Source organism: Grammomys surdaster, unplaced genomic scaffold, assembly GCF_004785775.1.
Source record: "Grammomys surdaster isolate TR1022 unplaced genomic scaffold, NIH_TR_1.0 241, whole genome shotgun sequence".
Taxonomy (NCBI): domain Eukaryota; kingdom Metazoa; phylum Chordata; class Mammalia; order Rodentia; family Muridae; genus Grammomys; species Grammomys surdaster.
This window is the reverse complement of record NW_021604686.1, coordinates 2,501,263-2,528,451: the sequence shown is the minus strand read 5'-3', so window position 1 is coordinate 2,528,451 and position 27,189 is coordinate 2,501,263. Positions and strand designations below refer to the sequence as shown.

General features: G+C 50.3%; 1 protein-coding gene across 4 annotated transcripts in view; it reads left to right on the top strand.

The window, feature by feature from the left end:
* The first annotated feature begins 2,645 nt into the window (after positions 1 to 2,645).
* The window catches only part of Ccdc33 (coiled-coil domain containing 33), a 100,347-nt gene continuing 75,803 nt past the window's right edge, over positions 2,646 to 27,189 (top strand). Inside the window, exons 1-4 of one of the 4 annotated variants that reach the window (XM_028774541.1) lie at positions 2,646 to 3,033; positions 3,835 to 4,163; positions 4,263 to 4,379; positions 26,294 to 26,457. In XM_028774541.1, coding sequence (XP_028630374.1) covers positions 2,724 to 3,033; positions 3,835 to 4,163; positions 4,263 to 4,379; positions 26,294 to 26,457 — 920 coding nt within the window. In that variant the 5' untranslated portion in view covers positions 2,646 to 2,723. Of the gene's footprint in view, positions 3,034 to 3,834; positions 4,164 to 4,262; positions 4,380 to 20,381; positions 20,761 to 26,293; positions 26,458 to 27,189 lie in introns of those variants that run through there. The other 3 variants (XM_028774544.1, XM_028774542.1, XM_028774543.1) reach the window with 3 other exon arrangements.

Sequence of the window (27,189 nt, the reverse complement as noted above, 5' to 3'; positions counted from 1 at the left end):
AGAGAGAGAGAGAGAGAGAGAGAGAGAGAGAGAGAGAGAGAGAGAGAGTCTATCCTAGAGACAGAGTAGGGAAGGGATACTTGGAAAGGATAAGATGCCAGATAGTGGAGGGTCCTAAAATGATGTTGAAGCTAAAAAGCCACCTCAGAGGCTTTGTGACAAAATGGAAGGATAATCAGGGAGAAGAATGTTTCTGAAGGGACTGGAAGACCCAGCTAAGAAGACCCTCACACACATGCCTCACCTTCTAGAGCAATGTGGGAGGGGTGCAGTGTGCAGAGGTCACTGGGTCTTGGAGCAGGTCAGATGGATTCTCATCTATGATATCTCTGGCAGTGGGTTCAGACATACAAAGAAGAGAGCTGATAAACCAAGCCACCTTCTCTCAGGACAGACAGGCAGAGACGAATCCCAGCCTCCAGTCCATGCCTGACCACATGTAGCTTTTCAGGTAGCCTTTGCTAACCATCATCTCCCAAAACAGCCATTCTGTGGCCTTTTCCCTGTGTGACTTACTGGATTCCAAACCACTGGGGCTATAGGATGGCTTCTGCATCCCGCTGTTGCCCATCACACTGAAGGAGTACCAACAGTCAGGGAGAAGGGATCTACTGAGTGTCAGCTATATGCCGGATCACTAGAACTCTTCCTAGGTGTCTCCTTGGGGACCAGAGGAAAATGAATTTGATAGTTGTAAAGAAAGCCTGACACATATACCGGGACCCTTAGCTGGACTTGCCAGCAGCCATCTTCATATCAATGCCTTTTCCTTTATGAAAATGATTTCAGCTGACATGGCTAACTGCAAGAGAACTGTTCTGAGTGCAAGCTGTGCCGACCACAAGCATCCTCTACAGACTTAGAATTGTCCTTCTACAGCTCTGGCTACAGAAGTTCTCCAGTAGAAGGCATCATGTCCTTGGGTCGATCCTAGGACATGTTTTGTAGGGGAATATGTAGCTTGACTGCTCTCCTTAGGTTCAGAGCTCAGTTCTCACTGGCCATTCGATCTGGGAAGAGTCTTTAAGTCTCACATTGTCCATCTAGAAAACAGGAAATAGTTATGTCTACCTTATTGAACCACAAGAGTGTCTGGTGCCCAGAAACCACTCAGGGGTTATCGCCAATAGTGATGAGATTATCAACATTATCAGACAATGATGATGGGGTGATGATGGTGGAGGTCATGGTGCTAATTGTTCAGGTCTAGATGGTCTGAAGTTCCTTCCTCAAGCTCAAACCCTGACGCAGATGTGTGGCCCCATGACTGTGGAAAACAGCAGGCAGGAGAGAAAGCCAGTGCAAACGCCTCCCAGCGGGAGAAAAATTAAGCCACAAATTCAGGGAAGTACAAAAGAAAGAACTCAGATAAGGGGGTCAGAGAGACGTGGGACTGGAGAGATGGCTCAATGGTTAAGAGGGCTGGCTGTTCTTCCAAAGGACCTGGGTTCAATTCCCAGCATCTACTTGGTAGCTCACAATTGTCTGTAATTCTGGTTCCAGGGGATCTGACACCCTCATACAGATACTCATGCAGAACACCAATGTACATAAAATAGAAATAAACAAATTATATATACTTAAAAGGAGACCGTGCTCAAGGTTGCCGTCTCTAGCAGCTAGATAATATGTAAAGAGCAGTGGGAAAAATGAAATTTGTTCATCCTTAAAGTAAACCCAGAGTCTTGTGTCTCTTTCCACCATTATCCTCCCCCACACCCATCCTAAGGACTCCAGGGCAGAGACACGCTCCCCAGAAATGGAGATTTCTGAACACCACATACCCGTGGGTCCCCATTCTTCTATCGAATGTATGAAGTATATTATCTCCTAGCACACTTGAGATTTTGGTTGTGTATGTGCATGTGTGTGTGTGTGTGTGTGTATGTGTTTGTACACATGCTGTGTATATGGTTTAAGAATGTATATATGTTATGAGTACAAATGTATGTACTGATACACATGTGTGTGTTTGTGTGTGTATTTGTATGTGTGTTTGTATATGTGTGTGTACAGGTACACATGTGTGTGTGTTTATGTGTGTGTTTGTGTTTACAGGTACACATGTGTGTGTGTTTGTGTGTACAGGTATGTGTGTGTGTGTGCATGTGCGCATGTAGAGGCCAGAGGTCAACCTCAAGTATCATTTCCCAGGACCCTTTTACTTTGTTTTTGAGACAGGAACTAACTGACTGATTCTCCTAGACTGGCCAGCTTCAGGGCTCTTTCTGCCTAGTCCTTCCCAGCATGCACTGCCATTCCCAGCTTCCACGGGTCCTGGGAACCAAACTCAAGTTCTCATGCTTGTGCAGACAGTACATTACTGATGGAGTCCCTGCCCTAATCATTTGCTTTCCATATTTCTCGTTTATCTTTGTCTTCTCTGCCCACTGCCTTCACTAGAAGACAGGCTTCAGGAGGGCAGAGATGTGTTTGGTTCACTGCTATGTTCAAAATGCCCAAGACAGCGCCTCATATACGGTAGGTTCTCAATAAATATTTAGTGAGAGATCAAATGCTAAGTAGGAAGAATTAATGGATGCTTTTGTTCCCCAGTTCAGACTCAGTTTCCTGGCTTGTTGCCTGGTTCCTTCTCAAACAAACAGAGAAGGGTGAGGTGTGGCCCCAAGTGCCCAATCTGTCTGCTGTCAGACTGAACCCAGGGTGGGACTGTGAGCAGGAGAAGGCAGGGCTCAGCCTGGAGTCTGACCCTGGCCAAAGCCATGGCCTTCAGAGGTCCTGATCCCTACCTCCCTGCATCTCTGCTGAGCCAGAGACTCAAGGCAGGAGAGAAGACGCTGGACCTGGAGTTTGAGATCTTGAGGGTGGGATTTAATGAGGAGGGCCGATATGCCCTGAGGCTGTCAGCTGAGAACCCACTGCAGGCAGGCTCCAGCGCTGGAGTGAAGCTGCGAGTCAATGACGGGGACCCACTCCCAGCATGCTCAGCTGTCACTGAGGTCATTGAGCAGCAGGATCCTGGCCAGAGCCTCACCTTCACAAGGAACAAATTTATCTTTACTTTGCCCAAAGGTACAAAATGAAGTCAAAGGTTGGGGGAAGGAGGGTCCTTGGGACATCTGCCCTAGAGCTGATTAGAACCCTGGGGGACTGCAAGGGACCTGGACAGCCAGAGGCCAAGCACTAATCTCAATTCTAAGCTGTGCTTATGTGACTATGTGGCCATGGGAAAATGCTGGTCCTGTAAAAGTTCCTGCTTCCTGCAGTATGACGTGGATGCTGAAACTTCTCTCATAGAGGGCAAAGGGTGAAGAAGAACTAAAGGGCTGTATGAATTTGATAGAGGCAAGCCCGAAGCACGTTTAGATCTAGGCAGTGAACGTTACATGGATGGACAGAAGCCCCTGAGCTCCTGCTGATTGTAGGAATGGAGACAGAACAGACATGGAAGGATAGAAGATCCTGGTCTTACTTTCTGGGAGCTTCCAGATTGGGTACAGAGAGGCAGGAATTTTAAGTCAAAACTAGCTAAGTGATCTAGAAGATTCTGGCTTAGAAGGAGGACTTACCAGGCAACAGTCCTGGTGTATATCCCAGGCTAAGGCTGGCCAAGCTCTTCCCTGGCTCAGAGTGGTGTCAGGACCCAGAACAATCCCATGGACTATAAGCCTCCTCACTCTGGTGGGCTCACATGAGGCATAGGTAAACAGAAGGAGTCTTGAGTGAGGGCTGAGAAGAGTCACCCACGAGGGAACTCTTAGCAAAGCTCACTTGGGTTCAGGTCAAGTTGCCCCAGGGCCCTGGCTGTCCTCACCCGTTGGAGAAGGGAGGGAGACCCTAGAAACCACATTTAAAGCCACGTTCTCCACGCAGGGTTCTGTAAGAATGATGGGCAGAGCGACGCACATCTTCGTGTGGAGGCTCTGAGGCTGGATGGATCCTCAGGGCGGGTGGCTCAGAAGGTAGGTGAGGCCATTTTCCCCATCTACCCACGACCAGATGAACCCCGAATGAACCTCACAGCCAAGGATCATGAAGACCTGTATTGCTACCGTGGCAGCCTGGCTCTTCTCCGAGCCAGTGAGGACCCCACAGCCCGCCACTGTGGGGGCCTGGCTTACAGTGTGGCCTTCCATGTGCACAGGGCTACTAGATCCTCTGTCGAAAACCGCCTTCTGGAGCCCAGCCAACCAGAGCTACAGGTGGGTGCTCCTGGGTCCCAGATCGGGACACAGCCTCTGATGAAACTGGCTGTCTGCAGCCCTACAGTCCCCAACCTCAATCTCCTACGTTCTCAGCAGACTTCCAGGGAGGTCCCGAGTGACAAGGCAGAAGTCTCTTCTGTGAGCCCATCCAGCACTGACAGTGACCAGGAGGGGCTCAGCCGGGAACCAGGACCCTGGCAGCATCAGGCTCAGGTGAGGGGTGCCAGCCCTTCTGTGGGAGGTTCCCTACTACAGTCATATTCTCATCTCGGTAACACATCCGATTGAGAACTCTCAGAGCAAGCAGTGGTCCATTTCACAGGAGGAGAAAGCACACCTCAGGATTCTGGATTCCACTAAATCTCAACAATTATTGGAAACCTCAGAACACAGTAGCATGTTGAAACCCAATGCTAGGACAGCCTCTAAGCATGGAGTGTCACTAGAGCCAATACAGTTGAATGTAATATGGGTATTACACGGTCCTTCACGACGTCAGGAATGCTCTGAAATGGGGGTGTAAGTCCAGGAAAGGCTTTCTCAAAAGATGCGTCATTTTGAAAGGGCTCCTTGCTTCCTTCTCCACTCATCTACGGCTCCTCCATCCCGTGTTTGGCTGTGTCAGACCCACACTAGGTGAGTGACATTTAAGGGTAGCAATTTGGAGAAGGTTCCAGGGGTGAGGTCTAGCCTAAGCTAGCAAAGAGAAGAAGGTGGTTAGGTTGGTTCAGCAGGCAGCAGAGGGACAAGCTGGGGTGGAGGTCTCTATCTATCTATCTATCTACCTTTCTATCTTTCTATCTTTCTGTCTGTCTGTCTGTCTGTCTGTCTGTCTATCTCTTGCCCGGCACTGAGTAGAGGCAGGGAGGGAAACTGAGTTCGGTCATGGAGAGGTTCAATGGGGGAAGAAGTGGGAGGAACTGAAGCTATCCTGGCAAGGAGCAGAGGGAGGTATTCAATTCTGGAGGCAAAAAAGGAGGTGTGGGAGGGGGACTTCGAGGACAGGATTTTAAGCAAAGGAAGCAGGAAGCATGTGACAGGGACCCAGAAGCCCAGGGATCCAGGCCTCCTGGCTTACTAACATGGCCCACTCTGACCTTTGTCCATTCATTTCTGAGTCAATGAACTCACCTTTCTGACCCGTTCCTGTGCTTATTCCCATTTTGTTCTGGATGCTTAAGTGTATGGATGAGCTGGACAACCTAGGTGACGCTGAAAGTGCCCTTTTCCAAGCCTGGGCCCCGCCCCTCTGTCTAATGCTATCATCTAGGGACAGGACACTCGGGAGGAGGCCGAGAACTCAGGAACAAACCGTCCCTGCTCTTTGGGTCTCGGCTTGGCCTGGCCAGCCTGAGCCACATGGACGGTGTACTCAGGCTACAGTATAAAATGTGCGTGCAGGAGGCTGGGACCACTGGGGGGAGGGGGCTGGCGAGATGGCTGCAGTCGACCTCAGCGGCTCTAATTTCTGTTATTTAAAGCTATCATCTCTGCGCCATACTCCCTCTTAAAGTGTCAGATGTCTGCTTCTGCGGAGACAAGAAAATAGCTTTCAAGGGAGAGGAAAATCGCACCCCGTAGGGGGGCTGGGAAGGTCAGCAATCACAGCCCTGATGACAGTGCCAGAGCCCACAGACAATGGAGGGGTCCCTGTGAACAAGGGACGTGCTTGTAGTTAGATTCAGCCCAGCAGCTCAGCCTAATGAAAGCAGGCTCCTGTCCCTGTAGTCACTTGGAGGCCATGACAGGACACAAAGGGCTAGTGGGGCCCTATTGCTCTTTGGACCTGTAGCCTGGAACTATAGGGACCCTAGCAGTCATACTTGTCTCCCTGCCTTGTGGATAGGGACAGGAAGTCCAGATAAGAGTATTTTATGAGAAAGGGGACTTTCCCTTTCAGGAGAAAGGAGGCTTCCCCTGACTCTCTGGCTGACAGCTGAAGAGGAGGAGAGAGGAAGGCAGGAGGGATAAGAGGGACAAGAGAGAATTTCATGGTGGGGGGGAGGGTCCAGCGCAACCTCGGCAAAATTCAGTTCAAGTCCAAGAACAGATTTCTGGGCTCTAGAAGCAAAAGCTTCAGTTCAAAGGCATTTCCTCCAGGAAGCTTTTCCCAGCACAGGGCTCATTCATTCCAACCTGTTCTCAGCCCCGCTGGCACCAGACATCTCAACAGCTTATTCAGTGTAGAACTTTGCTTTTAAGAGTGCTTTTTGCTTTACGTAGTGTATGCTATTTTCCCCAGGCATAACAGATGGAGGTCATGGGGGGAGGCAATAGAACAGTGGACTGAAGGGTGGCAGTCATCTAACTGGGCTACAGGGACAAGGGCTCAGTATCAATGTCTGCTGAGTCTGAATCTTTTTGCTTCCTGGCCATGGTGCACTTGGTTCTAAATGGCCACACCAAATGTTGTTGCTCTGAGCTAATGTTTTCCAGGGGGTGGGGGCGGTTAGCAGGAACTGTTCTGGAGAATATTTCCAAAATGAGCAGCCAGAGACTGAGGGTGGAAGTCCCTCAGGGGTGCCCTGACTCACAAAGGAGGACCCTAGGAGCACACTGGTGGGAGTTACTGCAAGCCCCTTACAGCCACTGGCTGTCATCTTCCCCCCCCCCGGGGGGGGGGGAAACAGGGGCTTCCTTAGATGCCTGCATTTACCGGATACTACCTGTATTCACTTCCTGGCAGCTTTGAGATCACATGACTAATCATCTGTCTTTGCTCAAAAGAAGAGAGGAAGCAGGCAGTCTGTATAATGTACAGGCAGAGGGACCCTGGGAGAGAAGAGTAGAAAGTACAGACAAGTCTGAGCTATGACCAGCTACACCCCCCCTCAAAAAAACCCACTATGCCTCCTGGTGGGGTTGGGGAGGAAAAAGAGGACTGATGTCTTTGGTCCCTGAGCGATTGTACCCTCAAAGGTCACTACTTCAGGGACATCTTCCCATAAGCAGAGCTGTTGAAGAGGGAAACTTTGAACTGGAAATCCCCAGGTATGGAGTTTCTGGAAACATGAGTTGAATCCCTTGCTCATAGTTCCGGGGGGAGCCACCTTGGGGATTTCTGCGATTTTGAACCTCAATTTCCTCCTGCAAGAGCCCGCGGTCCAGGTTCCTGAGGAAGAGGGAGGAGGACTTGGTGAGATCGCCCCGCAGTACCTCTTCCAAACAATCACGGGTTTTGTTTCATGGAAATGATTCTGTTTCCCTGGGGCCTTTTAAAAGACGCTTTTAATTTTTTTTTATTTCTTCCATTTAAAACACCTTTTCATTTATTTATTTATTTTTGCCCCAGAGGAGCAGGGAACGAAAGAAAGAGAAGAAAGCTAATAAGGCAATCACCAAATGAGAAGCACCTGGCTCGAAGCCTGTGGCTTCTAACTGTAGCTCTGGCACTAACAAGCTGGGGGCTTTTATTAAGAAGTGGAGGAGAACCCAAGAGGCCACAGAGAGAGCAGAGTGGCTAGCCTCACCTCTACCCTCTGTCCCTACACCTCGGTGGTTACCTCTTTTCCTTTCCCTTTGTTTCCTCCCTCTCCCCACCCCCATCCAGCCTGTTTGTTCCTGGTCACGATTCTGGCTGGAGCTGCAGGTCTGCACTTTCGCTGCCCCAGGAACCCTCCAGCTTCGGGCCAGAGCGCTGCCGGTCTTCACTCTCCCTCTCCTGGCTGCTTTTAAATTCATTATGCCTTTTATTGCTCGCTATTGCGTGCGCTATTCCCATTGCCCTGGAGACTAGAGTGGTTCAAGCGGGAGAGGCGAACGATGCGGATTTCATTAACTCCACTCTTTACTGCCCATTCACTCTCAGGGGGCTGGCCTGGAGGGGTGGGGAGGGGGGCCTGTGCACCTTTGTTGTCTCGGCCCCTCAGTGCCGACCTGCTTCCCCGGTCTTTCAAAGCTTACACCTGCCTGGGCCCTGGTAGAGAGGAATGCTGTGGCCCATTTCACAGGTTGGGAGATAGGTTTGGGACTGTAAAAAAGGAAGTGGTTGGAGGTGCAGGAGAGCGCAGGTTAGACCTGAGCTGCCAGCCCCTTCCCTGGCTGATATGGCGGACTCTCCGAGAACCTACTCTGTACCGGGATCCCCAAGCTGCCTCTTCTCTGTCTGTCTTGCCTCCATCAAATCTGCGAACTGCAGCAGGGGCAGCTCTTCCTTGCAAATGAGGCAGTTTTATGGGCTTTAGAAAAACACTCCAATTGTTCCCTCAATTACCCTGGAGCAGATTGAATATATTAATCTCTCTCTTAACTCGAGTTAGAGACTCAGCTGCCTCCCCTCCCCCCAGCCACCAGCCCCTTTCTGCAGGCACGTGCCAGGGAGTGACTCCCAGCCCCCACCTTTCTGGGCCTGGAGCCCCAAGCTGGTCAGTTTAGGCCTTGGCAAATGCCCCTCCCCCACCCCCTACATACACGCGCGCGGGTACACACACACATGCACACACACACACACACACACACACACACACACACACACACGGGAGGGCGGGGAGAGAGAGAGCCCTGTTTTACATTTCCCTATCAATTTTCATTGATTTTTTTTTCTCCTTCGCCGTTATTTGAAAGAGCTTTTTCTTTCTTGAGTAAACGTGATCATGGGGACATCCACCCTCCCACCCTTCTTACCACATAGGGACTGGGCGGGGTCTGAGGCTCCCCCCTCAAGCTCCAGTGACAAGTGCCTCCAGCTTAAACACACTCTGCCCCAGGCAGCTGAGCCCTGCTAAAAGCTACCTGAGGTTTCCCTTTGTACCTCGATTTTCTTTTATTTCTGAGGAACAAAGGCGCTGTCAAGGCGTTCTCAGAGAGTGCTGTCACCCACACAGGGAGGGGTGCAGCCTGTCTCTATGGTGGCGAGGCTGCAGCTGGCAGAGCAGTGGAGTAGCCAGTTCTGGTCCTGGGGAGGATAGGGCAGAGAGTATTCCCAACCCCTCCCCAAGTACACACACACACACACACACACACACACACACACACACTTAGGGGAGGAGCCAGGAGATGACTGGCCCCATAATGGCCTGATGGCCACCTGCAACGAAACCCTTTCTATCCAAAGAATCCTCAAGGAGGGATCCAGGGATCCCACCCAGGGTTGCTCTCCTAAATGAGCATCAGTTGTAGGGGTCCCTTATTTATGTCCTTGCACAAGCCTGTGGCTCTGCCTCCACACAGCCTGATCTTTAAGCTGTCTCTATAGGCCCTTGGAATCCTGTCATGGAGGCCCCTGCTTTATCAGCCGAGTGGCCAGAGCAGCCAGCTTTCGTTGACATGCAGGCACATGGATCAGAATGACCTAGATGCAGGTTAAGCTCTGGTATATCCGGCAGCACCTTGACCTTGTATAAGCTACAGGACTTTCTCAGCCTCTGCTTCCCCACCTGTGAAATGGGTGAGAACAACTCCCGTGTCCACTGTTGCTGGGAAGGTGTGAGTGAAAGTGAAGTGGTGTACAGTCCAGCACACCCTGCGGAAGGCATTTAACGAAAGCTTGCTGTTCTAGCAACGAGTGCACAGCAGAATCTGTGTTGAACAAGGCACAGATCAGGCCTCCGTTTCTGCACCTAGAAAACAAGATTGCTCCTTCTTGCCTGGCTGGTCTTCCCAAAGAGGAGTGCCGTGGACTTGTGAGTCCCGCTATCCCTGAGTCAGATACCACGCCGCAGGGCAGAGAGGGCCAGTCTGGGTGCTAGTCTGGGAAGTGGCTCCATTAGCAGATTGTCATAAGAGAACAGAGCAGATGGCCCTGCTGGCCCACCTCCTCTCTGCCTCTCCCCTCTCCCACCAGCAAGGACTGGTGCTGACTCACACCTCCTGGGTGCCTGCATGTGAGTGTGAGAGTGTGTATGAGTGTGAATGTGTGTGTGTGAGTGTGACTGTGTGTGTGTGTGAGAGAGAGAGAGAGAGAGAGACGAGACAGAGACAGAGAGACAGAGAGAGAGACAGAGAGAGAGGACGAGCCTGCATGTGAGTGTGAGAGTGTGTGTGAGTGTGACTGTGTGTGTGTGTGAGAGAGAGAGGGCACCTGCATGTGAGTGTGTGTGTGTGTGAGAGGGTACCTGCATGTGAGTGTGTGTGTGTGTGAGAGAGAGGGTACCTGCATGTGAGTGTGTGTGTGTGAGAGAGGGTACCTGCATGTGAGTGTGTGTGTGTGTGAGAGGGTACCTGCATATGAGTGTGTGTGTGTGTGAGAGAGAGGGTGCTTGCATATGAGTATGTGTGTAAGAAACAGAGATAGACAGAGATAGAGAGACAGGCAGAAAGAAATAGAGACAGAGAGAGATAGGGAGAGAGAGAGAAAAAAAATCTAGCTGGGGAAATGGAGAGGAAGGGGGTGCCTGCTTCTGAAGGCCTCTGAGCCAGCTGAACCGCAGCTCCAGGGAAACGTAGACCCACCCACCCGTCATCCTCAGCAATCACCTTCACAGGTGTTTAGGCTCACAGGAGCACACATGCATATAGTGTGCATGTGTGTGCAAAACCACATGATGTCCTCTCCCAAAGACAAGTTCATGAGAAGCACGCGCGTGCGCACGCGCACACACACACACACACACACACACACACACGGGAAGTACACATGCCCCCACATCCAGACCCGTGCCTCCTGGCTTCGTTTCGTCTCTGTACAGACCCCAGAGCAGAGTCTCTACCAAATGAGTGAGAGTCTTGGGGACATGGCATGTGTGATGTATGAGGTGAGAGTAAAGCATTGTGTGAAACTGATATTTAATTCAACTCTGAGAGCAGATGGGGGCAGGCAGCAGGGGAAGCTCACAGCCTGGATGCTTTGGTCTCCGTGACGGTTGGCCTACCAGGAGTCAGCACAGTCACCCTCAGCCTAGGCTGGGTCTGCTAAGTCTCAGGGTCAGCACAAAGTAGCCCCTTTCCTGGGATAAGCCGAGTGCCCTTCTCCCATCTCACTTCCACAGCCTCCCCTGTGATACTATGGTCCAACCTCCCTTGACATAAGATGATATCCATTCACTCATCCACCCACCCACACATGCCTTCATTTTATTCGCTTTCCCAAGCAGTAGACTGAGTGTCTGTGTGTCCAGCCCTTGGAGAAATGCCCAGATAGCCACAGGGAGGAGATAGAAGGCACAGACAGTGATTTTCCAAACCGACAATATCTACGGGCGAACCTCAAGGCCTCAGATCACTGCAGAACAGCTGCTCCGGGAGGCTTTAGAACAAGACTGTAACTTTGAACCTGAGCTCCCAGCTCCGTCTGAACAGTTAGGACTCAGATGGAGTCCCCAGCCTCCTTGGACCTCAGCCAAACAATTAGTGATGTCTAATGAGGAGGCTATGGGGCTTGGGTGAGGAGAAGGGTGGGAACTTAGAGAGTGTAAAGCCCTCCTCACAGACGCCATGCCTCAAGGATAGAGGGGGCAGAAGAGAGCAGGGTTCTAATGGAAATCTCAGGAAGAGCAGTGTAGAGACAGGATGTGGAGCCGGGAAAGAAATCAGGAAGTAAAGAAGTGTAGAGGTACCAAGGGGATGGAGAGGAGGTGGTGTCTCCACAGGCTCTGGGATTTTCATCACGAAAGCTGCTCTGAGCCAGACTGACAGAGGCAGAGCCCATACTTCACTAGGCAGCCCCATTAGAGCATCACGCTGATCTCAGGAGGAGGGCAGGGTGGCCTGACGGTATTCGGGTTTTTGTGGAGGAAACTAAATCCTAGAGAAGGCGAGGTCCTGCAGAGACAGCAGCAAAGCCAAGATGGAATCCTGCTCTCCACAGCATGTTCCAGACTTTCTGCTCTAGTGGTCAGGACCAGGGTAGGGGTGAGGGATGACTAACTGCTTCCCTGGCCAGACAGACTCACAATTTGCAAGCTCTTCCTCAGTCCTTTGGAAGGGGACCCTAATGCTTCACTTCTTGACCCCTTGGACAGGAACAGAAGGAAGTAGTTGGCTTCCTGGTGACATCTTATGATATGATATATGATATGATACATGATATGATATATGATATACGATATGAGATATGATGGGATATATGATATATGATGTATGATATGATATATGATATGATATATGATATGAGATATGATATGAGATATGATATGATATATGATATATGATATATGATATATGATATGATATATGATATGATATATGATATATGATATATGATATGATATATGATATGATATGATATATGATTGATATATATGATATATGATATGAGATATGATATGAGATATGATGTGATATATATGATATGATATATGATGTGATATATGATATATGATATATGATATATGACATATGATATATATGATATATGATATATGATATGATATATGATATGATATGACATATGATATGATATATGATATATATGATATGAGATATGATATGAGATATGATGTGATATATGATATATGATATGATATATGATATGATATATGATATATGACATATGACATATGATATGATATATATGATATATGATATGAGATATGATATGATACATGGTATGATACATGATATGATATATGATATATGATATGATATATGATATGATATATGATGTGATATATGATACCGACACAAGTTAAGAGGTCACCCAGTGTTCAGTGTTCATGACCCTCACAGTGAGGGGCTCATGGACTGGATGGTTTGGAATCAAGACTGGAGTGAAGTTGGGGTGTCGGTGTGCACAGTTCAGGACAAACTTTGTGGCTTCCTAGAACTGGCTGTTGAGACGCGAAGGAGAAATATTGCATAAAAATCCCAGCACATGAGTAAACCCTCTCATACGCTGTCTGAAGACTGACGGTTTTACCCCAGCAAGCACCACAGTCAGACTTTACACTCAAGCGTGAGCTCCAGTTCACTGCCTCCTACTGCCTCTGAGGGTCACCTTACTCCTCTGACCATGTCTCCTCCCCTGTAGAGGGAGCATAATGCCTCCCTCACAAGATGACTGGCTTCCTTGTGGTCCAGAAGGCTTCTTGGAGGGGACAGGATCCCCTAAACCCCCTAAAACACAGACAGCTTGGAAGGCACCCCGGATCCAGCCAGGGAGGCAGGAGGAGGGGCACATCCTCACCTGGAACCTGCAGGGAGTCTTAGTTCCTTCATACAGTGTTTGGGGGGTCCCTAATTCTGAGCCAGGTCTGGCCTCTCAGAACTCCACCCCCAATCCCCAGAGAGACAAGCACAACATAGTGAGATTGTGAAGTCATTGGGTAAAGGAGGGGACACAAACTGGCTCACTCTGGGAAGGCTAAAGAAACAGAGGAGAAGATGGTACCCTTGCCCCTGGTATCCTGAGAATTGACTTTAAGGACTTCTCAAAGGCCCAATCTGTAGGTTCTTTAAATGAAAAGTTCTTTAAATGAAAATGACATGGTATTTGCATAGAACCTATACACATCTTTCTGTATAATTATTATTATTACTAGTACTAGTCGTAGTACTAGTAGAACTAGTAATAGTAAGAGATAGGGTCTAACTAGACATCCCGGGCTGTCCCCCAGCTTGTCATCCTCCTGTCTCAGCCTCCTAAATGTTTGGCTTACAAGAGGAGTATGCAGCTGTACTTGGCTCTTCCTATACACTTCCATTCATCTCTCGATTCCTCGTAAAATCTAACGGAATGCCGGAACATTGTAGATCGTTGTTGTACTGTATTGTTTGGAGACTCATAGCAAGGAAGAGTCTATACCTTCAGTTCAGATGCACTTTTATTTTATTCTTCTTGAGGTGCCAGAGATCGAACCCAGGCCTTGAGCATGCCAACTATGCCAACCCAGAAACTATGTTTTTCAAATATTTTTAAACTAAGGTTGATTGGCTCCATGGCCACAGAGCATGTACGCATGCGCGCACACACGCGCGCACACACACACACACACACACACACACACACACTGAAGCAGAATGGATTGAGTCAGGACAGTAAGGTAAGAAGGTAGCTAATGGAAAGTTCTAATTCTGCTGACCTTCAGCTGTGGGGCTTCACCTATGCAGCTCCATTCCTGGGTCCTAAGGACCAGGGAAGATGTCCTGACAGAACCGGGGATCGATGTGAATCACATAAAAGCACATAGCAAGAGCTCAGGAACCTGGGATTCTCGAGGCTATATTCTAAGCAGAGGACAGCTGGGACAAGGACATGGGGCCCGGGACATGTTGGTTTCTTTGGGGGAATTTAGAGACTACTGGGGAGGCAGTGATCTGAGGGCAGGTGAGGGCCTGGTCATGGCTTCCCCTCTCCCCGCTCCACGCCACCCCCAGCAGAAAGCTTGCCCCAAGCCACTGCAGGCTGGATGGCGCTGAGGCCCTTGGGTGAGCATGGCGAGTGTAGACATTATTTTAATCTTTCTCTTAGAGGATAATTGCTTTCTGTCTCCTGGTGTTCCTGAAGAGACTTCCCTCCCGGCGAGATGGCTTTCTAGGCTCCTCTCTCTGCCAGGAGACAAGACAGCTGGGCCAGCTCCATGCTGCATTAACACACTGCAAATGTGATTTCATGGCCTCAAATGAGATTAGGGCCAAAGGCTCTGCTCTCTGGTGGAGGCAGCAGGCAATGTGGGCAGGAGTAGCCAGAGCTGAGCTGGAGGTCTGAGAGAGCCGTTTCAGCCAGGGCCAGGCTGCCTGGATGAGTGGCTTCCTATAACCGGAGCCCCTCAGACCTTCTGTTTCATCCTGGCTACAGAGCTAACCTTAAGACTTGTCCTGGGATGGGTGCTCTGGTTTCTACTGTCCCACGGCTCCCAGATTACCTATAGGCGTTTCAGTAAGGGAGGATGCACTCTTTGGCATGGTTTCAGTATCCTTCCCTTCCTCCTTCTCCTCTTCCTCCTCTTCTTAACATGTCACCCAGCCTTGGTTTAAGCATGCTACATCATTCTTGGCCTTTCCTCCTAAGTGCTGGGGTTACAGGCCTATGCCACCATGCAGTACTGGGGATAGAGCATTATATAGACTAGGCAAGCATTCTACCAACTAGGTACATTCCTAGTCCTAGTTTCCTTTAAAGTGAGAACTACAGGATCTGACATGGTGGTACATATTTATAATCCCAGCACTTGGGAGGCAGAGGCAATAAAAACACCATACGTTCAAGGCCAGCCTGGACTAAGTAGGGAGTCCTAGACCATCCAGGGCTATATAGCAAGGACTTGTCTCAAAACAACAACAACCATTGATAAATAGAAACTATAGAGAGGATTAACCTATAACAAAGTTATATACATAATTCTGTGACATACTAGGTACCTACTAAGTGTTACTCACTCTTCTGAGACTTGCAGATGCTATCCACCCTTGTGGGGAGAGAGGCATCAAGAGGTACCATACTAGAGAAACAGGCTAAAGCAGAAGAGGGGAGGGAAGGATTCCGCGCTGATGCTTCTCACTCGCCAAGCACCTACCTGAGACAAACTCTGTTGTGCTTTGCTGGTCCCTGGGACACAGCTTCGCCAAGCCTGGTCCCTGGCCTCAAGGAAGACAGACCCTGTCCTAGAGGACTCGATGGCAGCTCATGAGCTCTGGGAGGGGGATGCCTATGAGTTGTGGGTCTGATGCCTTTATGTGGGGAAAGGAGTGGGCAGGTTTCAGGGAAGATTTGGTGGCGGTCACCTCTCTATGACTTCAGCCGTAGAGGGACCATCAGGCAGATAGAGCGGCATATATAAAGTTCTCAAGGCTGAAGATACCATTGGCTACTCAGAAGGGCCTGGAACACGGGTATAGAGTAGAGATGGAGTGAAGAGAGACGGAAATTCTTGGGACATGCAGATCAGGCTGTTGGAAGAGTTGGGGCTGAGCAGGCACAGGCATACGCTAAGACTGGTTGCTCGACAACAGCCTTGTGCTTGGTAAATAGACACCCTCCGCCTTGGCAGGGTACCTACCACCTCTGCCCCTTCCTAATGGAAGGGAATAGCAGGCAGCTTCCTCACTTACCCTTTATTCAATCGCTTGTTAACGAGTTATCGATTCTTTTAGAAGAAAAATGTTCAAAAGCCATGCTGCATCTTTAGCAAAGTGATTTATGAGTTGACTGTGGGGCCTGAGCTGCCTCAGACGAGAGCTCCAGTTACTCAGCACTGGGAAGAATCTTCCAGCAGGGCAATCAATCAGGGTGCATGCTAAGCAGATGCGAACAGAGCTAGCCAACATGTCACCCCCGTGTCTGCTGGAGACAAAGCCAGGGCCATGGGTGCTCTTTATCACATAAACTGGTAGAAAGGTGAGGGAAACCTTCTCTGGGCTATCTAGTTCCTCCTGGCCCCGTTCTCTGGCCCTCTGCAGGAGTCAGCCAGCACAGTTGATAGCTGATGAGGCTACTGAGGTTTCTAAGGTCAAAGGGACTACAGCAGACCAGGGATAAAGGTGAGGCCTATGGATCCCAAGGCATTGTGTATGTCGTAGCTGAACTTTCTCCTGCTTACTTGCTACTGCTTGCCGGAACTGTTCTGGGGACTTGAGGCTGCAAGAATAGGCAGCCGTGAGACATAGTCACAGAAATTGTTATAGATACACCCAGACAGCCCAGTGTCTCTTTCCTGAGGTTTCCTAAGGTTTCCTATGCATACTAAGGCACTGAGGAGAGGCAGAAGTACTCTCCTGGACTACTACTGTTAACTGTGGCCAATGTGGCCAGTGGGTCCTGTCCCTGCACCTTGCATCCACAGGGGTTGGTCAGAACTGGACCAAGGCCACGTTACTACTACCAGCCACAGCTCAGATGTCCTGCTGCTACCAGCTGGGGACAGGGACAAATGATCTGTTAGTGCTGGGTAGCAGTGGCGTCCTCCAGACGCCATGCACTCTGCTCAGATGAGACTCCAAGACAAACCCATCGCTTACCCTTGATGCCATCATCTAGCTTTGAGGTCACAGAGCCATCTGCCTGCTCTCATTCAGAAGGTTAGCTGTGGCTGTGGGGTGGTTCAGTGGTAGAGAGTTGCCCTACTATGCGCTCTGATCAATCCCCAGCACAAAACAGTAACAACAAAAACAACCCACAGACGATTGTGTCTGGTCTTAACCCTGTCCATGTCACCCTGGTTTTGAACGAGAAATAGGAATGTGACTCCTTCTCCTAAAAAAAAAAAAAAGAGGAGCCGGGCGGTGGTGGCGCACGCCTTTAATCCCAGCACTTGGGAGGCAGAGGCAGGCGAGTTTCTGAGTTCGAGGCCAGCCTGGTCTACAGAGTGAGTTCCAGGACAGCTCGGGCTATACAGAGAAACCCTGTCTCGAAAAACCAAAAAAAAAAAAAAAAAAGAGGAGAAGGCAACAGGTCTTTCCACACATGCTCACAGAGTCCCAGCCATCAGGCCTAGACTCAAATCTCAGCTCTATCTTCGGAGCTGGTGACTTTCTTTCCCCCTTCCCTTCTCCCTCTCACTTTGGCCTCACTCGCTCCGGCCCAAAGGTTTTTACTTATTTATTATATGTAAGTACACTGTAGCTGTCTTCAGACACCCTAAGAGGGGGCATCAGATCTCATTACAGATGGTTGTGACTCACCATGTGGTTGCTGGGATTTGAACTCATGACCTTCAGAAGAGCAGTCAGTGCTCTTAACCGCTGAACCATCTCACTAGCCTGGAGCTGGTGACCTTAAACAGGTCTATTTCCTCAGAGCACCTGTCTCTCCTAACAAATAGAGTGACAAGGATCACAACACGAGGCTTAACTGAGACACAGTGTACTTAGAGCTGCTGGCCGGAGACCCCACTCATAGTATTATGTTCATTAAATGCCGAGATGTACAGAGGTGTCAGGGGGAGGATGAATGTGGTCTTTGTAGGATTTCAGGCAAGAGCATAGGCCTACAAGAAGGGCTCACAGCGCAGCTGCCTCCTGTTTAAGAGGAACAAGGTGGGACTGTCATATCATCATCCTTGTGACCATAGGCTTGAAAGGTAAGAGTTTAGCCCAAAGGGCAGCTTTCAGGGACAGCAACCTGGGTAGCCGTGGGTGGAAGGATACAACCCACAACGGTGATGGAGTTTTCCAGATCCCTGCAGCGCCTCAGGGAAGCCCAACCTGAGTAGAACCCAGTGTGATCATAGCTGAGGGTCACTTACTGGGATACAGAGCAGGGTGGAAAAGAGGAAGAAAGGATGTGAGGTTCAAATGAAAGGCACCCACATCCTAAGCGACACTAGCGGAGACTCAAACGGCCTCGCAAGATGCTCGCCTGCCCCCTTGCCAGAGCTGTTGAGGAGGAAGTGGTCCATTCTGTCTTCAGGTTCTTTGGTGAGAAGGAACAGGATACTCTCCAAAGGGACCCAATAGTCCATCCTCCCCAAAGACAGAGAGAGGGTAGGGAGAAGACAAGCTTGAACCACAGACCTACCCTAACAGGATGTCCCTAGCACCATGTGACTGCAGGGACTGAAACATAGACTCAGACCCCATTTTAACAGAGAATATGAACAGGCTTCGCATGAGCCCATTGAAGCTATAACTGAAGCAAAGGGAAGGCCAAAGATCTCCACAGAAACTCAGAGCCTCAGACTCCTAGGTGATGTGAGGTCAGGCCAGCCTCTGGAGGCTTGGCCAGATGACTATGGAATCGGCACTGTCAGAGCACGGGATCATTGCATGGTCTTATTTCTTTGAGCCACCAAGGGAGCACCTACTGTATAGTATACATACACCAGCAGGGCTGGGAGGAATTAATGCTGTCAGGGAACTGCCTGAGTTGACAGCTGTCACAATAAAAACCTAGAGAGGAATAGTGAAGTTGCTAAGCCCCAGCCCTCTCTCTGTGAGGATGAAACACAGCATGAGGGCTGCCCCAAAGCCACACATACTAAAGCAGCTTTTTCCATGCATAAAGGAGGCTGCTTTCCTTCTGAACCTCCTGGGAGGAGGGAGTGAGACCCTATAGATAAGGAAAGGGGATGGTGGTGCTGTGACCATCGGAACAGGCCTGAAGACGGAACTGAACAGGTTAGAAGTATATGTCTGGCATCTGCAGACATCTGTTGCTTCTCCAGCCTGTGTCTTCGAGGCAAAATCAAGGCCAAGCTCCAGTGAGCACTTAAGCACTTTCTATTTTGTCTCAGTCAGTTCCTAGAGCGGCCCTAATTCCTCATCGTATAAGGGACGAACTAAAGCCCAGAGAGGTTGATATTTTACCTAGAGTCACAGAGCTATGAGTGGTTTGCTCCAAAAAGCACCCTACCTGTGTTTCCTACCTCATCTAACCCTGTCATTCTGTAGAAGGGGAAAGAAACAGAGAGGGTAGGAGAGCCGGGCACTAAGGGGAGGAGGTAGGTCTGGCTGGGGTCTCTAAGACAGAGAGACACTGTCCTGGGACTTGTACAGGTAGATTGCCCATGGGGCTGGGAAGACCCAAGGAGGAACAGAGCCTGACTTTGAATCATGTCTGTCTACTTCAGCCCTCTTGTTGCCCACTGCATCCTACTGGCCTCCGCAAGCAACGGAGCCAGCCATGTATGCAGACGATACACATAAAAATGTTAGTGAGTCTTTTTAAAAATGTGCCACTAACAGTGTATGTTTCAGTCCTTTCCCATTCCCTCCCCATAGTCCTCGCACCCTCCGAGAAGAAACTCGTTTTGCAATGATTATTTTGTGTGGTGTATGCATGTGAACATGTTGGTGAGGGGCGGGGACGGGGAGTCGTGTGCATGTGGTGGACGTGCATGTCCACACTTGTGCATGTGGAAGTCAGTTAGGTCTCTTTCTTAGTCTCAGGCCAGAGATGGGTCCTCTCACTGCACCTGGGCCAGGCTGGTGGCTGAATTCAGGAGCCACCTCCCACCGTTTCCCAGTGCTGACTACAGGTGCATGCAGGGGTGCCCTGCCTTTTACATGGGTGCTAGGGATCTGAACTCAGGTCCCCATGCTTACAAGGCAGGCACTTTACTGACTGAGCCATCTCCCCAGGCTGATGTTTATTGCTAGGCAGAAGGAAGACACCAAATACCCAGAGAGACGAGGTGACTACTTATAGAACTGCACTGCATCGTCTCTGAGGGTAGTGAGTGGGTCTTCTATGCTGTGATAGAAACCAGGGACTGGACACACAGTGTGGTGAGCCAGTCACAGTCACCAAGAACAGTATAGCAAGGGACTGGTCTCCAGGCAGTTCAGGGGAAAGAGCGGAGGAGGGCTTCTGACTCCACCCTGCTGCACCGCATCTGTGTGACTGATTCTGTCCTGTGATGTCATACAGTGTTGCCTAGGTGACCCAGCTACATGGAAAACTCTGTACTTTCCCAGGACTGGGCAGAACAAGGATCACCCTACTTCACCCTCCTGAGGCTGCCAGGAGGCAGTTCCCTAAGCCCCCCCTTAGCTGGCCATGGCCCAAATACTCCATGGCACCTCCACCCACAGGATCTCTCGCTTCTGAGAAAGATCCAGATTGCATCCTCCCACTCAACGTCCCCTACCCAGTCCTGCCCCCGAAGCAGTGTGTGGCACCCAGGAGAGACTGTATTGGTGGGTGAAGACTCAAGGTACCTGGGCCTGCTGGCTGGCAAGGCCCATGACTTACGCCCTGTCCATTCCCAGGGCTGATACTAACCCCCAAGATTGCTAACTGAACTCTCCTGCCCCCAAGAGGATGGGACGACAGAAGGCAAAGGTGAGGCAGGGGCAGAGTGTGTAACAGCTGTGTGGTCTCATCCTTGTCCTCTGACAGTGACAAGCGTGTCCTTCTCTAGGCCTGAGTCATCGCTGTGAGACAAGAGCGGTGGTGATTAGATGTTCTGCTCTGAGGCTCTCAGAGAGGAAATGTGGTACCCCAAGGTGGTGGTTGACTTGGCCTGCCCTTACCTGAGAGCCCACAGATGTCCATCACAATCCCTGCTGCACGGATGGACGTTCCCCTGCCTTCCTCTCACCTCACCCTTGCCCTCGCCTTGAACAGATCTTACCTTCTGCGAAGAAGGGGTTAGTGGGAGTCACTGTTGTATCCCCCACACTTAGGACAGGGCATGGGACAGAATAGGTGCTCAATAAAGATTTGTGGAAGAATGGCGAGAACCTACCAGGAGGGGCCCAGAGCCAGGAATGCCGGCAGGTCAGTGGAAGGGTCACATACCTTCCCCTTTCATTTGGTGGCTAAACCTAAACCTGTGACTGTGTCCTTTACCTACAAGAACAGACCAGAGGCAACGGGTGCTTGCTAATGACATCCCTCCATATCACATAATCATATTTCTTTGATGTGTGTGCATGTGTGCATATGCTGGTATATGTACATGTGTGTGTGCACGGAGGCCAGAGAGAGACATTGAGTGTCTTCCTTTCTCTCTTTCCCTCATAGTTTTTGAGGCAAGGTCTCTCAGCGAACCTGGAGCTCACTGGTTGAGTAGGCTGGCTGGCTGGCCAGTGAGCTCAAGAGCTAGGATGTGCTTGTACATCCTCGGCCCTGATCTCAGCACTGGGAACACAGAATCAGGCTGCCGTGTGCCCAGCTTTTATGTGGATGCTGGAGATGCGAACTCCACCCCTCCTCACCCTGCACAAGCCCAGTGCTGATGTCCTGAGGTCGGCTCTGACCTTTCAGGGTGTCTTGAGTTATGAGGCTGGAGTCAAGGTGGAGGAAATGCCTGTAGCGAATGTGGGGTGTCTGCAGCATTTAGAGACCTCCTCTCAGCTCTGCTTCCTCCCTCTGCCTGGCCCAGTGTCCCCGCCAGTGCCTTCACTGTTCTCCTTGCTGAAGTAACTTTTATTTTTCTTTAAGTTTTGTTTAATTTTATGTGCACTGGTGTTTTGCCTGCATGTCTGCATGACAGTGTCAGATTCCCTGGAACAAATAGCTTTCTTTCTTTCTTTTTTTTCTCTTCTTTATTTTCTTAGATTTTGATTAGTACTGTATAATATAATATTATTCTGCTGTATAATACAATGCCTGGCATATATAGCAGGTGCTCAATAAAATTGTGCTGGCAAGAACTTTACCCACTGGGCCATCGTGCCACACTTACTCCCCTCATTTTCTTTCTTTGGCCAGTCCTCAGCTTGTAACTTTTTTATATTGGGGTAATATTTCTAAATTCCAGTGCTCTTAGTGCATTAGAAATATCAATCCTGCTTTATTAATCATCATTTTCTTTCTTTTTCTTTGCTTTCTGATACAGGGTCTCACTATGTGGCCCTAGTTGGCCTGGAACTCAATATGTAGACTAGACAAGCCTCAGAGCTGTAGTGATCCTCCTTCCTCTGCCTCCAGAGGGATAGAATTACAGGCATGAGCCACCAAGCCTGGTTAGGTAGGCACTCCAAGGTACTCCTCTGCACTCCGCCCCCATAGTAAAGATTGAACTCAGGGGCCTTGTGCATGCCGGGCAGGCTCTCTACCTGCGAGCTAGCTCCCCAGCCTGAATTTTTGAAAACTGTAATCAAACCTACCAGTTATTTTCCCTGTGGTTTCTGACCTTTTGCACGTATTTCTGTGGAGCTGAGGAGACAGCCCGGGGCCTTGTACGTAATAAGTATGTGCTCTCCCACTGAGCTGCGTCTCATCCCTTCGTCACTGTGTGAAAATGCACTCCTGTGTCAGGCACTGTAACCTCTGCCGTTATCAGTAAATCCTGAGGCTACAAGCCCTCAGGAAGGCATAGTGACCCAGGAAATGAGTCCAGGTAAAGAAGCATGAAAAGAGCGGGGAGGTCTCATATCCTGGGCCCTTTCCCTGAATGCAAAGGGGACTTACAGGCTATCCTAGTGCCCAGGCAAGATTGGCCATTAAAGCTAGGGTGGGGAAGTACTGTTTTCATTGGTGGTGGTGGTGATGGTGGAGTGTGTTCGTGTGTGCATGTGTGAGCATCTGTGTGTGTGCATGTGTGCGTGTGTGTGTGCATGTGTGTATGTGTGTGTGTGTGCGCGCATGTCTGTGCGTGGAGGTCACAGAATAACTTCTGGGAACTAGTGTCCTCCTATCTTGTTCCGAAGCAAGATCTCTCTTCTTGTTTCTGCCCATCCCGCATGCCAGGGGAGTGACCCGTGAGTTTCCGGAGAGTTCTCTTGTCTCCACCTTCCATGTTGCCTCAGCAGTGCTAAGATTATAAATGTATGCCTCCTCATCTGGCTTTGTATTTGGTTTATGGGATCCATCTCAAGTTAGCAGGCTTATGCAGCCAGAACTTTTACCTGCTGAGCCATCGCACTGGTCTGAGAGACCATTTTTAAACCCAACACCTGCCGGAGTCTAATAATTTGCCCAAGTGGCATATCGGAGTCCCCATACCCTCTCAGCCTAGCCTCCCTCTGGAAGACTCAGCGTGGTGCCTCTAGCTGGTGTGCTTTCAGATGGGGACCCTTGTGGAAGAGAGATCTGGGCTTCATAGCTTCCCATGGCTTCCCAGATTTCATTCCGGTCTCTGGCAGAACCACCTGAACCCCCACGCCCACCCCTATCCCCCTCCATAAGCCTTGTCTTGTCTGAGGCTCCTCCCCTCCTGCGCTTACACTTCCTCACACATCCAAGGCTGCCCCAAGCAATGAGCATTCTGGGATTCCCAAGGACATCTGCCAGCTAGCCCTGGCTTGTGGAGGACAACTTTACTTGCATGGATGAGCAAGGCATTGGGATCTGCATCTTTCAAGCCTGCCCAGGGCCCAAATCCTAAGGGGCGGCTAAGGGAACTCGGCTTGGAAACTGGCAGACTTTGAGCTTACCAGCAGCCTGCTGTCTGTGCTCTGTGAGACTGTAGTCCCTGGTTTCTGCACCATAGTATCATTGCATGGGTGAGCGAGAGTGGGGCTGGCCTAAGAGCTGTGATGAGCACAGAGCTCTACTCTCATGGAAAAAGATTCTCACAGTTTTCTTCTCACTTTGTAACCTTGTGAGTGTAGGTATAGGTGTCGGTATTGGCATAGGTATATAGCTATCTTATTCCTTCACAAACTCTTCAGTGTGACCAGGGGCAGAGGCAAGCCGAGCACACTGGTCCTGATGCAGGGACCCATGAGGAAGGAAAGAGGCAAAGGTGAAGACTGGCAGCCCTGGCTCACTGCCTGTCCTCTCTATAAGCTAGCCATACCTTGGGATACCCAGCCTTTCAGACCCTCAGCCCAGCACACCCATGGTACATGCCTACAGACTTCACCAGGAGGTACCTGACGAACAGCCGGCCTCCAGCACACAAGGGCAGCAGCAGTTCCCACCCAGCTCTCTCCGAGCTATGTTTCCTGGAAGTCTGTCCTGAGAGGGGCAGATGGAGACAGGGAAGGAAGACATCCAATCTGTGGACCTGGCAGGAGCCTGGTGGCCTGTAGGGCTGCCAAGGAGTCAGGGAAGCCCTTAATGTCATGCTAAGGGGCTGTCATTTATGTACTCCCACCCCCAGAGTGCCAGGGTAGGCTTGTGCCCTTGTGGCAGCAAGGGTGTCCATCTGGCAGTACAAGAGACACCAGTTACCTGTCTTAGCCTAACTTCAGGGACCCTTAGTCACACCAAGCCCTGGAGAAGCTGAGTCATAAATCATTCTAGACGTTCCCACTGGTGTGCAGAGAAACGGCTCTGGGAGGGAGCCGCTCAGAAGGGACAGAGGTGCTAAGACCTAGGTCTCCTGCTTGTCAACTGCTGCCACTCCTATACCAGAACAGGAAAACAAACCTACTGGGTGACCGCTGGCTATGGCGGGACACACAGTGGGGTAGTACACTAGAAGGAAGGTCCTCTGATCTAGGGGAAGCAGAGGTCTGTGAATGTTCCCCCTCCTCCACCAGCAGGGCCCTCCTCCCTTCCCCCTACCCTTGACATGTGTGTGTGTGTGGGGGAGGGGAGGTAACTCTCATCAACACCTCTGCAGATGGTGACAGGCCCTGCTGGGCCCTGTTTGGGGAGGGAGCAGGTTCACTCCTCAGTCATAGGAAGAGGCGAAGTCTCTACAGAGCTGCCATGTGTAGGACTGGGAAGGCCTGTTCTCACCTCCTAATGAGACAACTTGTTAGGCAGGGACCACAGCCTGCAGCAAGTGAGGGATGGGGCAGGGGATGCGGGATTTGAAGTCTTCCTTCCGGAAAGAGCTGCCCAGGCGGTGGAAATACCAGGACAAAGGCTGAGGTGGGGAAGGGGTGCTGGGGACGATTAAGGGAGTCGTGGCTTCTGCGATGCTCACTCATGCAGTACCACAGTCCTGAGAATCTGAATGAAGTAGCATTCCCAGATGCATGGGGGGCGGGGCCTAAGCCATGCTACCTCCGCTTCCTGTGCTAGGAGTCAGGTGGGGGGGGGGCAGAGTGCTGCTTCCTGTCAGGTCCCAGCCTTCATTGTCCCGTAGAGTAGAATTGAGATGACACAGGTGGCCTAAGGTAAAGGAATAGAAAAGAAGAAAGGTGGGGGTCACTAGGACCTGAGGAGCATGTGGCATTGGAGGAGTTACAGACAGAGGTATAGGCAGGAGCGGAGGCGGCCTGCGGACAGACGGCCAAACTAAGGGGGGCTGAGTTCTGCTGCGGGAGGGGGCATACCAAGGCTAACGAAGAAGCAAGAGAAACCTTGAAGGCTATGCGGTGTGTGAGCCAGAGCCAGAGAGAAAATGGCTTCCTAGGCTACTGTTGTGTAGTTGGGCGAGCAGGGCCATGTTACAGAGAGGAAAAGGTACTGGTCAGTCCGGCCTGTCCAGCCTGTGGCCACGGGCCGCATCCTGTCTCCTGCTCAACACAAGATCATAGTCTCATCTGAACTGTAAACTTTGTGTTTTCCAATCATTTCATTTTCATTTTATTTACTATTATTGTGTATGTGTGGGTGAGTCCAAGAGCATGCGCACCACAGCGTGCCTGTGGAGATCTGAGAAAAGGTGTTTAGAACTCAGTTTTTCTCTTCCCACCACGGGTTTCCCGAGTTCAACTCATCAGGTTCACACGGCAAGGGTTGAGCCATTTGTTGTTTTGTAACAAGGTCTCAAGTTGCCCAGGCTAGCCTCAAACTGGAGGAGCCAAAGATGACCTTAAACTTCTGGCCCTTTCTAATCCTCCTGCCTCTTGAGGGCTGGGATTCTATAGTGTGCACCGCCATTTTTTTTTAAAGGAAATTTCTTCGTGATTTTTGTTTTTTTAAATTATACCGTCAAAAGCTTTGGCCCTCCTGGTAGAGGTTACCAGAAACAGTAAAGAGAAATGTTCCATCAGAAGAGTCCACTCATCCCCGACTCTCCCCACAGGTTCCTGAAGAACCACAAGACCGGCTGGATAGCTCCCAGGACACACATCCTGATATCAACTACCTGGCCCCCTATAATAAGGAGACTGTCACGGTCACGCTGTATGGAGCCACCAACCTTCCTGCCTGCAAAGATGGCTCTGTACCGTGGCCCTACGTGGTGGTGTAAGTTCCTGTGGAGATTGGGTAGGGCTGGGGACGGGGGTGTGAACAGAACCATCGGATGCACATTTGGAAACTGAGCTCCTGTGCAGATAAGAGGCTTCTCCTGTCCCCTGTGGTGTGGTGACTGCTACCAGGGCTGAGCAGGCCCTGACCTCACAGGGGCAAGACCCTTGTCTGTGGGTGCCCAGGCTGTGTTCAGTGTGGGATAGGGATGGTCAAGGGGAATGTGTTACCAGCCCGGGATGTGAGTTCCAGGGCGTTTGACGGTTGTCCCCAGCGGGGTAGGGGAGCAACTAGGGTCACATAGTTAGAAAGAGAAACAGCACCCAGAAGAGTGGATGAGAGCTTGAAAAGCAAACAGAAAAACTCAGCAGGTGCTAATTACCCTTCTACTGGTCATTTACATCCCATGAGAATAGACCCGGCTTTCCCCACCCTGGAACGCTCTGAAGCCTGAGCCTGGGAAGGGAAGGACTTCTAGTCTTTCTCTGCCGACTGGCTTTCTGCCTACTTTAAATCTTTATACATCTTCTCAAGTCCTCACTCTCCTGTTACAGAAAGACTTGGGGTCTGCCTCTCCTGGCTTTGGGGGCCCTAAGAGGTCCCGCTGCTCGTAGCTACTCTCCTGTGGGGCCTCACCTCTTCCTAGCCCTTTCTGCCATTGGGCGTCAAGTCCTTTAGTGCAACACACACACACACACACACACACACACACACACACACACACACACA